The 14132-nt window shown below is 33.6% G+C and overlaps 1 protein-coding gene across 1 annotated transcript in view; it reads left to right on the forward strand.

Annotated features, from left to right (window-relative positions):
* Window positions 1-480: 480 nt before the first annotated feature.
* The window catches only part of Tmem232 (transmembrane protein 232), a 201397-nt gene continuing 187745 nt past the window's right edge, over window positions 481-14132 (forward strand). Inside the window, exon 1 of the mRNA XM_063235601.1 lies at window positions 481-613. Coding sequence (XP_063091671.1) covers window positions 501-613 — 113 coding nt within the window. The 5' untranslated portion in view covers window positions 481-500. The remainder of the gene's footprint in view (window positions 614-14132) is intronic.

Consider the following 14132-nt stretch of genomic DNA (forward strand, 5'->3'; position numbering starts at 1 on the left):
GCAAGCAATGATATTCAGTTTCCTATAGTCCAAGCTGTATTATAACCTACTGACATATATTGAACTATTTATTTCTCACATTTACTCTATGAGGAGACATTATCCCCATTGTACAAGTGAGGAAACAGGCCCAGAGAAGTTACATAGATTGGTTACTCTTTGTATAATTTATTCTCCTAGCCATGGTATTGTCCTTACAATGGTTTTGCTAATAAAACTGCTAAATTATAATCAAAAATAGATATGAATGAATATGTCTATAATAGCAACATAGTAGAAAGCATGTGGATTTTGGCAGCAAAGTTAGGCTTGACTTCCAGGTGTCAGTTTAAATTGAAATTTAAATGCTTTCCTAATAATCTGTTATTAATCCTGATTTTCACTGTTGCTCCCTTTTCCAAAAATCATGAGTTTGCATGATGTATATCATTAAGTACTGTGAGTGAATTTCTATTCTAAAATAAATTTTATATTTTTCTTCAGGTTATTGATCTGTAACCATGTCTGTTAACAAATCACCTGCAGTTAATAAATGTGGAGTAACATCTTCCCCTTATCATGAAGAATTCTTGAAATTTCATTTTCCAAATGAAAGAGAGAGTCATAAATCAAGGTAAGTAAAAATTGTATTATTAAAGTAGGGAAGCCATGTGCAGTATAGAGAATTTTGGAACAAAAACTAAAAAAGATTAAAAATTGATGATGGAAATAGGAGACTTAGAAAAGAGCAGGAGGATCAGGATGGAAAGCAGTGGGAGGGAGAGGAAGGTAATGAAAATGATCAAAGTATGTTGTGTGCATGTACGAATATGCTAAAATCTGTATATTTAATATGTACTAATTTTTAAAATGTGAAAGAAAATTGTGAAAAGGAAAAACAAATCATAGCTCTCTAACTAAGGGTAAACATGTTCAGTTGTCCTATGTTTTCAACAACTTCATTCATTGTAATGTGCATCTATTTTCCAGAATTGTGGATTATACAGTTACTGTATAACTAAATACAGAAATCTGTATAATTTTCTTTCTATTTGAAATAAGCATTTTTCTATGTACATATATATTTTAACTTGCCATAGGAATGAATAAAATAGCATAAGATACAGTGTTTAATAACTGCCATCGTGTGAAGGATTTTAATTATTTCTTAGTCCTTTCCTATTTTAAATTTAGCAACAGCAGCATAATTTGCTATGTCTCAAATTATTTCTTCCTTCCTTCCTTTCCAACTCAATTTCCTTTTTGAATACTTTTCCTATTTAACAATACATTGAACATTTTTGTTCTTACTTACATTTTGGTTTCTCACACCAGAGACATAATGCAATATTGGTTTATTTTTTAAAAAATATTAAGATAAAAGAGGACATAACACAAGTCAGAACAGAACAATTTATAACACAGTGTTTCACCACAAGACAACCCGACATAACAGTAGCTATCATATGTCTCTTTCCTTGAAATATTTGAGTATACTTTCGTATACTATAGTATCAAACACAAAAGGACAGTGTAAAACCATTCAAAAGAATGAAAGTATTCTAGGGTATTCAGAACCAACTAACAGAAAATGAACAATGGTTTCTATATTATCTCCTGGTCTATAAAAATTTTGTTCATAATGCAGTATTTACACTTGTACCTGATTTCTGCTGTCACCTTTAAATGCTACTAGCTGTGGACATCAGACACTAAATTGACTACCTGTGCTTTCTTGACCAACAGTCTCTGTGTGTCGTGTCTGAAGGTTTAAGTGAAGTAACTCAGACACACAAGCTTAAATATCACCTGCTGTCTTTTATGTGAAATCTCAATACATGTATAAAATATGAAATAAACGACAGATAACAGTGAAAAAGAAAGAAACAAGGATATTGTAATCTAGTGTGGACAATGAATCTAAAAGTGTACTTTGATTTGGTTAAGTTTTCTTACCTGCTTTATATATTCTTTGACCTATTAGTCTGGTTTTCATTCTGTATATGTGATAATTTAATTTATAAGTTCCTATAAGATAAATAAATGAATCAGATGCTGAAAAAATAAAAAGGAGATGGAAGAAGGAGAAAAAGAAAGGGGACTGAAATATGTTACGCACTTGTGTCAGTTCCTTACAGTGAATGCAATCATTATGTACTGCAAACATATACTAATAAAAGTTTTAAAATGTATTAGGATATTTCTCAGCAAAAGATTTTTCTTCCTTGTTTTTTCAATTGATTATGAAAATAGCATTCTATCTAACCCCATGAGGACGGGGAGAGGAGAGTGGTCTCAGTTATGATTTTTACCTTGAATATTTCATCAGATGACGTAGAGAGATCTACTGTAAGCTTCCCATACCTTGACTATCCTGGGTTCTTTCTACCACAGAGTCACATAGAAAACACACTTGCTTTTTTTGCTGTCACTCTCTTCATCAAGAGAAACCAGATATTTGACCTGAAGCAGGGTTCTACTTGCACTAGGAATGTTACTTTGTGTTCTGTTATCTGTAGCATGAATATTTTCTTAAGCTTCATATTCAGTGCCTTCACTTGTTCCTCCTCATAGCAAACTGAGGGTTTGCAGTCTCAACATGCACTGAAATCCATTAATTATGCATTACAGTCTATGCAATTCTGGAGCAAAGAAAATCACAAAAATTTGCAATGCATTACTGGTTCAGAGCATGTTACTTTGTGACAATTTTGTTTGATAATTAAGATTATTATTGTATGCGGTTTCCCACAGTTTTGCTACTTCAGTCAGAGATGAGACAAAATTTTGAAGGCAGACATGAAGCATACACATTTATTTTAGGTGATTAAAAAAATTAAAATGGAGTATCAAACATTAGGAAAATTTAGTTGAATAGATATTTTATCTCTTTTTTTTCACAGAAACTTCAATATTTTTTATATTTGGGTGAATGTGGTCCTCATGGCTTCCTGAAATGTTAATAAGCCTGAAATTTTTCCTTTGTCTTAATGTTGTTGACGCTTTTATATGTGTAAAGTATTCTTTACAAATCTATGCTCTAAATACTTTAAAATAGTATATTTGTCCTATATACACATTTATAATACAAGATGCTCTGTAGCTGCCAGGATCAAGAAAAACTTTTATAGACTAATATTCTGGTCATTTGTCTGTTTGAGGTATAGTTTGTCTTTCTTTTATCTGAATTATTATAACCTTTAAAAGAAATTTAAATGATTAGGAACTTGCAATCGGCCTGTTCATTTCAGCCTGAGACATTTATACTTGTGGTGTTTGGTGTTGGTTACAAATAGCAAAGGCACAGATAGAGCATTTTAGGAGCTGGGTAACTCATAGAGCTTGAACACTTTAAGTATATTGTAATGTGTTTTCCTTTACGGTTTATTGTTCCCAATGCAAGATCAGCAATTACTCATGTGATCATGTGTACAAAGTAGGCAGTTTTGCAAGTACTTGGAAACCAAATGCTCATATACTTTGGTTTATAGCAATTCTGAGTCTTGGCCCACACCTCTAGAAGGGAGAATGTGGTACAATAATTAAGATAATAATATTCTTCTAGGAGTATGCAGGGTCAATGCGAGTGAAGTAAAGAAAAAGTTTACATTTGGCAATAAACTTTGGGGTATGACCAACATTATACTAAATAATGACTTGCAAATTTGCAACAAAGAATCATAGCAGCTATGTAGGCATGATTCCTCTATTCTCTTCTGTCTTTTGTTTGATACATAGTCAACCATTCAATTTGTTGATACATAGTCAACCATTAAGCTTCCTTTGCTGCTGGATGTGGTCATGGATGTAATTTGGTCAGTTATGGAATAATTTATCTCCGTGTCCTTCCTTCTACCACTTGCTTTTAGTTTGCAATAGCAATGTGATTGCAGCAGTTATAGATGACACCTTAGGTGTAAAATGGAAGATGTATGTGGAAAATAATAGAGTAGCAAGATGTTTTAAAAATCTGAATTTCTAACACTGTGGGGCTTTCATGTTATTTCTGGAATTTTGTCTGCTACATGAAAAAAATAAGTATCTATCTCGATTAGTTTAAAATTATGTTTTCCTTTTTGTAGCAGTTAAACTAATTTCCTGATTATGAAAAAAAAAAAAACCTTTCTGGGTATTCTTTGAGATTCAGTTTGTAGACAAAATCCTACAAACTATGCTTCACATCAGCTTTATTCTGCTGCTGAATGATTTATTTATGGGGCAACTGAATAGAATTAGATTTATTTGGGGATTTTTGATCTGGTTAGGTTAGTAGAGAAAGTTTGTTTGTAGTGACCATCATCAAGGGACTTGCATCCTCAAATTGAATTCTGGAACTGGCTGATTCTTACAACTTTCTAGCAGAAAACCACATTATGGAAAGACAGTAAGCATTGCCAAATTTCTTCTCCATTTCCTCCTTGTAAATATCCTACCCATTTCTGTCAATGTCTTCACTTTTGAGTGTTTTCATTGCTATTTAAAAAATCATTAGTTTGATATAATGTATTTGTTTACTTATTTTGTTGTCTATACTTCTGGAATCCTATTAAAAAGTCTGCCTATTCTAGTGTTTTTAAATGTTTTTCTTATTTTTCTTCTAATAGTTTCATGGTTTAAGGTCTCATGCTTAGGTTTTTGATTTGTTTTCTGAGAAATAAAGATTTAGTTTGTTTATTTTTCACATGGTATCCAGTTTCCTTACCACTACTTATTGATGAGACTATTTTTTCTCTAATGTATGTTCTTGGTGTCTTTGTCAAAAATTATTTGGTTGTGAATGTATGGATTTATTCCTAGGCTTTCTATTCTAATCCATTTGTATACATACATGTCAGCTTTTTTCCCCATATATTTTAGAGTAAAATTTATGAATCACTGATTTTTCATTTCCATTGAATGACAGGAAAAAATGCAGAGATAAAATATTTGAAGATCTTTCCCTAAACAAAAGGATACAAGTGAAGTTTATTTTGGGTAGTTAAAGACAATGATTTGAATATTTACTCTTGTGCCAACCAATTAACCAATTAACCCTTATTGCGATTAATAATTGCATTTCATGAAAGATGATTTTGAACTTTAGAACTCTGTGGTTTAGGTTATCTTAGGGATAACCTTGAACTGACCATTGACTGTTAGGAAATGCACAACAGAGTGTTTAAAAATGTAAGAACAACATTTAGAAAATTAAATAGATTTTCTTATTCTAAATATTTTCAGCCATCGATTTGAATCTGAATATACTTTTATTCATAATGCAGTGAGTGTCAACAGTGTATTCTCTCCTTATCTGTGTGGAATTCCCTTTATTATTAGTTACTACTAAGTCAGAAGATTTATATTTTAGCATTAATAATAGGACTGTATTCCATTTTTTAAGACTGAATGAAAAATTAGAAATTAAAAAGTACACAAGGACTATCAGAGGACTGCATTAACCATTTATATTTTTAGTAATAAATATGATGTCTCCATTTCTGGTTTCATACCATAAATCCTCAGTTGTGGAGGGAAGGAAGAGGATATTTCCAGAACTTGATGTAAAAAACCCAAGCCCAAGTTCAATACATTCGAAGTAATAAATTAAGGCGATGTGTTCACAGAATACATTTCTACACATGCCTGCATCATCAACCATCAACCCTTTATGTCCTGGAGATTAGTAAATATGTCTCTAAATTCCTCATTCATTCAAATGTACTATATATACATCAAAAGGGTCAACTCTTTTTATTCTGTTGTTTCCTCTGGTTTTTAGGAAGGAGCTATGCTAATTGGTACTTGAAATTTCTATTTCCATTCCAGTTTTTCATTTTATTGTAATAAATTTGTCAAAATGTTTTTGTTTTTCTTATAATCCATGTATTTATTAAGTCTGAAATCTGCATTTATATCTCTAATGAAGCTATTCTCTTAAAGGTTTCCACTGGCTTCCACAACATTAACTATAATGAATGTTTTGTCTTTCTACATATGCAGTTTCAATGACTGTTTCCATTTTAAATTTATCATTGTTTGATGTACTAGCTTAGACATTTTTGTTTGCATGAAACAAGCGTTCATTTAACTAACTAATGCAAAGCAAATGTATTCACTATGTGCACTCTAACACTTTCGAGATGAAATGGTCAAGTTAGCAGATAAATCTTCTTACTAGTGTAAACTCTAAAAGGATAGGGGCTCTGAATTTGTATCAGTAAATTATCCAGCAGACATTGATTGTGGATTATGGTGAGGAAGAAACTTTTTAAAATTGGAACTGCTTTGTTGTCTTGAACCGACTCTCAGCAAAGTCCAGCTCTTGGCTCTACATGACCTTTCAGTATCAATACCAACTAATTAAAAACATCAGTAAATTATTCAGACTCCTTTGAGAGAGGCATCTTGAGTCAGATACCTATTGTAATCCAATCAATAATGAACAGAGGGCAAGGAGACACATGGCACTGATATAAGACTTAGGCCCACTAGTTTAGCAGAAAATATGAATAATGAACAATTTACTGTGAAAGAATTCACACATCAAATTGAGTGTATATTTGAATTTTGTTTTAGGCCTTTCCTGAATAACCTTCTATCATATTTACTGTTTATTTTGATGCTTTTGTTTCATAACTTTGGAATTCATTCAAGTATTTTCCTTTTTATTTCTTTGTTCCTTTTCTTCTTGAAGTTTCATGACCTTGGCTGTCACTAATATATAGGTTAATTGAAATCTCTACTTCCAAATTTCACCTACCTCCTTATGCCTGCTTCACAAGTTCATTTGTTTGTAGACTGTTCCACTTACTTGGCTGTGTCTCTCATAAGTCAGTCTGACTCAGCATGCCTCGAATGGCGCAGACCTTCTACCCAAATTCTTCCCATCCAGTTGTCTTAATGTCATCTTCCTATGCCTAATCAGATAGATCACAACCTTGAACTCATGAGTGTGTTCAACCTCACAATTTCTTTTCTTATTTCTAATAGTCATCAACTCCTATTATTATGATCAGTTTTAGCGTGGTTTAGTTTAGTTCCTATCTACTTGATGAGCTTGGAGTGATCCTATGCCCAAAGAAGCAAAAAAATGATTTTAGAAGGACAACTACTACTCTCTCACACTGTAATTCCTGTCCATATTTCAAAGCTCAAGTTCATTTCTGTCACTTCTGCAAAAATGCTTTTTCTGAATGTGTGACTAAACATAGTAATCCTCATAACTGAGCCTTATCCAGCACTGGATCTATGATAGGAACTAGGCTGTGTGGCCTGGTTTCTAAAACTCTGCAAGATTTTATCTCCATGTCCTCAGATGGGAAATTATACTGCCCACAGATGAAGTGATTCAGCAAAAGAGTATAGAACTAGGAAGTGTTGGAATTGTGAACCTTACTTCTGAATTCTCACAGGATTTATTTTTTGTGGGGGATGGAGTCACTATGTAGTCTGTGCTTGCCTCGAACCTACTGTCTTCCTGCATTATCCTCCCGTGTGCAGGAATTACAGGTGTGCACCACCACAGCTGGCTTTCTCACGGGATTTTGTTTCCTTTTAAACGTACATCTTCATTACATTACCTCATTTATGTGTCTCACTTCCCTCCCAGAGTGCAAACTTCCTGAGGCCAGTGTTCTTTTTCTAGGCCTTATTTAATCTAGCAAAATATTTTGTATACATTTAGCAAAATATCTTCACAAAAATAATGAGTTGAAACTGGGTATTTATGCAAGCAGGAGACTTTGGTATATTCTACTTATATGTAAAATTAGAATGATCATCTTTATTCACTGCCTCTTCTACAGGATTGTACTTCCATACTTAGATTATGTTTATCTTTGTGAAATCTGTTGACAGTTTGAAGGAACTGGAATACAGGAGGCAAAAATATATTCTTTTCAAATGCTTCTATATGTCAAAGTTTTGTTTTGGTTCTTTTTGTATATTATATATCACATTAAATAAGAGTTAATTTGGGTAAACAACTTTGGATGGGAAAGAAGTTGTTTAAAATAGCTGTATTTAATTCCCATTATTTATTAAGATGAGCTGTGGGAGGCCAATTAAGGCACTCACTATCTGTACATAAGATAGAAAATGATTAAATTGTCATATTTTAATGGTGTATTATAGACCACAATCTATATTGAAAACTAATTGAAAAAACTAAAATTTTAAAAATGTATTCAAAATGTATGAATTGAATTAGATGTTTTTATCCAGAGGCTTTATATATAAATGTGTAAATGCATTTTCCTCAGAGCTTATGAAGACACTGAGATAAAATATCTAATTTGGGTGATGTATTTTAAATTTATATTTGAAATCTGGAATGTTATATGTATATATGTTTGGTGGGGGTAAATATGCTTAAATTGCCTTAACAATTATTTGTAAAGAACAAACATGTATTGCAATTCTTCTAATAATTCTGAGAAATCTTGAACTAACTAAAAGCAAAGATTTTGAGACATGCTGCTTATTTTAAATATTGGCTTTGTTTACTTTTAAAGATATACCCTTTGATATGACACTTAGTCTCTCTGAGACTCTTTTCCTTTTTATAAAACAAAGAGAATACAATTTGTACATTTCAAAAAGAACATACAAAGCAAACACCAGATGTTCACTGAGCAAAATGTTTATATAACAATAAAAAGAAACTTTAAAAACTCAATTTCAGCAAGGGATAATAGACAGCTAAATTAATATTAAATTACAGAACATATTCCAAACTTTAAAATTAGACTGGAGATAAGTTCTTGGCCCTTTGCCGTTATGTGATTTTAAGCAAATTTTTTTCCTCTCTGCTGCCGCAATCTCCTATCCCACCTTGTCAACACTGTCTGATTCCTGATGTTCTGCCATAGCCTCCTACAGCTCCCCTTGTTTTTGCATTCATTTTGTCTTGTGCTTTCCTTATCTTTTTAAAAATCTCAACTCAGTTGTCTCTTCTTCAAAATGTTCCCTGAGTGTCTCACATAAAACAGAACTCATCTGCTACTCTTTTCTACACTACTCTAGATATATCTTCATAGTACCTATCATTCTGAAAAGTCATCTTTTTCCTAATTTGTTTTTGGGTATCTATTTACTCCACTCAGAGTGTAAAATCTATGAGGCTTTGTGCCCAGAAAAGTGCTTGGCTACATAGTAGCTACTCAGGTAAGGACCAAATTAGCAAGAATCTAGTTTTACTTTCAAGTGGCTTCTTTTATCAGCCTTCCATTCCTTCTCTGTCAATTATTTCTTTTTATGACATGTGTTTTATTGTTTTGTGCTGTTTAAATAAAGAAGACAGTACAGAGTTCCTGTGTACTCTGCACCCAGGTTTTCCCATTTTTACCACTTATGTTAGTATGATACATTTACCACTATGTTGAGCCATGTTGATATTTTCTGATTAGTCAAAGTCCATATCTTCTACATTTTATTTATATTGTCCTACTATTAATCTGTTGTGCTTTTTTTTCTGTTCCATGATCTTCTACCTATGTAACTATATATACAGGACACCAAATTTTAGCTCTTTTAGACTATGACAGTTTCTCATCCTTTGTTTTTTTTAACACCTGTGACAGTTTTGTAATGTACTGGTCAAGCAAGTTGTAGAATATTCTTCTACTGTAACTTTGTCTCAAGATTTTTTCAAGATAATACTGGAGTTATGAGATTTTGTGAGAGATTGCTCAGGTTAGATGTCCTCATCATATTATATCAAGGTTACACTGTATCAATGAAATTTATCACTGTTGATGTTGACTTTGATCACCTGACTGAAGCAATATTTGTCACATTTGTCTACTGTAAAGTTGCTCATTTCCCTTTTTTTCATATTTACCATATGTTGTAGTCAGGGGTTGCAAGGAGAATAATGGCTTACAGACACATAATTCATAGTAGGATTTTATGCTGGTCATCCAGACTCAAATACAAGAAATGCAGGAAATCTGTTCACACATCAAAGACCTAGAGAATCCAGCTGAGGGCCTGAATCCCATGACAATATCCTGCATGAGTTTAGCTGAAGACCCAGAGCCCACAGCAATGACTCTTGCAAGTCTGCTTCATGGATATGCATTAGGAAGGCCCAAAGGTCAGTGGTGAAATCCAGAAAGTCTATGTCAGAGGGGTGAAGGATCTGTGCTAGTAGGTTGAGGGTTCTGTGCTGGAGCCAAGGAGCAACATTCAAAATAAAGACCAGGGCTTCCCGCAAAAGTACCACAGCCATCCTTAATGACAAGGAGGTCCTGAGGTCCTCTGACAATAATAACATCTGAATTCATATCAGGAAGCCAGTGTGACAAGCTTCTGGAGACTGAACAGCTCCAAAAGAGCTAACAGCTCCAAACAACACTCACCTAGGAGACCCTACAATGCTTCTCTCTTCTCCATATCTCCTTCTTATGCTGGCAACATCCCTAGGTGGACCATCACACTCAGCACCACGTTGACTCAGTTCAGCTGATATTTAAATTGACCACCAGTTACCAATCCACTACACCATACCTTTGAAAGAAAATCTATGGGTTATGAGAAGTCCACTTAATTAGATTCCTCCTTCTCAATATTTTCAACAATAAATTTCCAAATAGATTAAAATATAAAAACAATAATATAGAGAGAGTAAATCCAAGTGTCTGTATGTTATTTGGATGAAGGAGATCATCTCATTTTTTTTTGGTACCAGGGATTGAAGTCGTGACTTCACTCTTGACAGGCAGGTACTTATGCCGCTGAGCTAAATCCCCAGCAAAGGAGATCATGTTAATTGAGAAACCCTAGAAATTATCAAGAAAATTATAATTGTTTGTATATGTGCTATAAACTCTTAATGTATGCTCAAAGTTTGTTTGATGGTGAAAAAAGATAAATGAGATAAAATACCTGTACCATATATTTGCAAAATGTTAATGATAATTGTACCAGTCACTGTTAACTCAAGAATGTGCATTATATTGTTTTAATACTATATAGGATTTATCATGAATTTCAGAATATGAATATAGTATGCAGTGATTAATCCATCCTTATCCCCCTTTTCTGTACCTTTTGTAATCACCGTTTTGCATTCAGGTGAACTTCTTTTAGAAAGAAATCTTAGAGTACTTTCTGTATCTGACCTATTTCACTTAACATGTTGTGCAACAGTTCCATCCTTTTGGATGCAAATGATAGAATTTCATTTTTGTGTGACTGAATGACTTCCATTACGTCTGTATGCCACATTTCCTTTATCCTCTCATCTGGGTACCTAATTTGATGCCATATTTGATGCCACTTGTTGCTACTACATAGTGCTTCAATAAACATGGACATGTATCTCTTTGCCATGCTGATTTTGTTTCCTTTGGATGTATACCCAGACTTGTAATCTTTGGATAATGTGATTTTTTTTGAAGGACTTCTCATAAGAGCCCACACAATAGCACTGAAATGGGAGCCAGACTTCTTTAGCTGTTCAACATAGAGACCTGAGACTGGGAGAGCTGAGTTAGATACTTTTGCCCATAGCTGTGAGCAATAAAATGCACTAAGTTATTGCATTTTTTTTTCTTCCTACAAGGGACATACACTCAGAGAAGTCCAGCTGTTACCTTTCTTAAGTATTTATAGTTTGTTTACAACCCTCCTAGTCCAGATGGATTATATCAATCATGAGCCATTTTTACCTTAAGCAGTGGTTATAAGAACAGAGATGACATTTATTTTTATTAGATTTTTTGGTGAGAAGGGAATTAAAAAATAACCCAAGGGCAAATTTGTCCCTAAAGTAATAGAGTGAATTTTAAGTTATTTATTTAAAGATATACCACACATTTGTATTCATTAAATGGACAATTAGTTTGATTCCAGATTTTATGAAAAGTAAGTGATATATAAACTATCTTTCATTGGATGAACAAGTCTTATTTCTGGTGGATATATATGGGGCAGTGAACTTATCAAAATAATAGGCATTCTTCTTTTCAATCATGCAAGGTAACACCCAACTGATTTCCAGGTGGTAGTCGTACCAGTTGTCACTACCACAAGTGTTTGTGAGAGTAAATATTCCACATCCTCTTCATTTCCTGGTATTGTCATTGTTCTCAATGTTAGACATTCTATTGGATGTGTACTAGCATCTCAATATAGTTTTAATTTGTATTTCTGTATTTATATTATTCAGCTTATTGCTTCATTACTTCTCTCTTTGGTACTACTGTTTGGGAATTCTTTGTATATATTCTGGATATGCACCTTGGACAGTTATGTGTCTTGAAAATATGTTCTACACGTATCTTTATAATTCATTTTTGAGGGATTAAGTCTTACAGTAATAAAAGAACAAGTTTGTATAAATATATTAACATGTAAAGGTAAAAAATATTTATAACAAGTATAATATGAGAGTTGATAAATCAGAATAGTATGCACCTATTTAAAATCAGCCCTATATATTGAAAAATGTTTTTATTTATCATGACCAATATTAGGTAGGAAATAATGGGAAAAGTCAGTTTAAAAGAAGAATTATTGGATTTGTTGTTTATTTTGCTGAGTTTTAGGTTCATTACAGCTTCAGGATTATCTGGTAAATTTAATTATGAAACCATGCCAGCACTGTAGAGATTATTTTATTTACATATGTACTTACAATATTGTTTTCTGTGTTTTGAAATATATTTGATAAAGATTATATATGTTCAGATGTTTTCTTCATAGTCTGATATTTATACATATTGTGAAAATATCACCAAAATCAAACCAATTAACATATTTGTGCTGGTTGATTGATTGTGTCAGTTTAAGTAAGAAAAGCTCAACTACATTGGCTCAGCAATTCCATACCTTTGGGAAGGACCCATCCTAGAGCAGCTGGCTGCCTAAATGGTATAGAGGGGAGAAGAAGAATGATTCTGTTTCTTCAGAGGAGCTCTAGTATTCTCCTTCACTTTGGGCATCATCGTCACCTCCTGTCTTCCACCAGACTCCACAGCGTCCAGATCCTTCAGCCTTTTGATGGAGAGATCTTCACTCTTGCATCACAAACTCATAGGCTCCTGATAGTGACTCGAATAAGACACTACCCTGAGCTCCAGACCTCCAACTTGATCCTTCAGATCTCCAGTGTGCAGAGAGACCCTTTTGCACTCTGCTACATCCAATTTTGTGGGTGGCCATTGTAAGCCAATCTTGTAAATTCTTATATATTTCTATGTCTTGGATTATATCTGTTTCTTTAGTGAACACTGACTGATACAGAATTTGGTACCAAAGAAGTGGGGTCATTGCTATAATTATACCTGATCATGTGGTTCAGGAACCTTTGGAACTGACTTGCGAGAAGAGATGGAAAAGGTTCAGGGATGCTGGCTGAAAAAGTAGCCCTGGAACACTGAGGCTGTACTTGATGGAAGTTTCTCAAAAGAACTCAGAAGACCAGAAAGCTGATAGAAGTTTTGCCAGTAAAGATCAGGCTCATGAAATTTTTGTTAGGAGGAGGACCTCATTGGCTGTTGAACTCCAGACTGGAGTTTAGCTGATTCAGGGAACAAACGACTTCTGACTTTGAGGAGTTAGAATATCTTGAAGTCAGGTTGTCATACCAGCCTTGGGCAGAGGCAAGCCTTGCTGGTAAAACATGGAAGAACATCCTGCAAGCAATTTGATAAAATTAATAATTTGGAATAATTGTTGTCTTATTGTCATGCCTTTCTAACTAAAATGTGTACTCATGTTCAGCAGAACACATCTTTGTTTCGCAATAAAACTGGGAGTTTCAGTTAGGGGATTCATTTCAGTGGAGTCCCATGACTTCCCACAAAGATATTTTCTTTCATAATTCATTTGTCTCTCTACAGGTGACACCAAAAAATATGTGTTATGCTTTGGCAGAAAGTTGTCTGCATTTTGCTTTGCATTGCAAAGTCCAATGACTTTGTCTGAGACTGTGATTAAGAATGGAGGACTAATTATTCTGGCAGAAGAAATTTCAAGGCATCTAACATTGAGGTGGTGGCATGGTTCCTGTTGGGGGATTTTAGTCAGATTTATGTGAGAATTAAGAGCAAAAAGCTCAGCGGAATGATTTAAAATGCTTTGAGTTTAACCAGAAAGAAAGTAGCAGTAAAGCTGTGGACTGCAAAGATAGAGAGATTTTAACTGCTGAAAAGGCACAAGAGAATAGA

This window comes from Cavia porcellus, unplaced genomic scaffold, assembly GCF_034190915.1.
Source record: "Cavia porcellus strain 051 isolate PalLab524CR breed Dunkin Hartley unplaced genomic scaffold, mCavPor4.1 scaffold_2, whole genome shotgun sequence".
Lineage (NCBI taxonomy): Eukaryota > Metazoa > Chordata > Mammalia > Rodentia > Caviidae > Cavia > Cavia porcellus.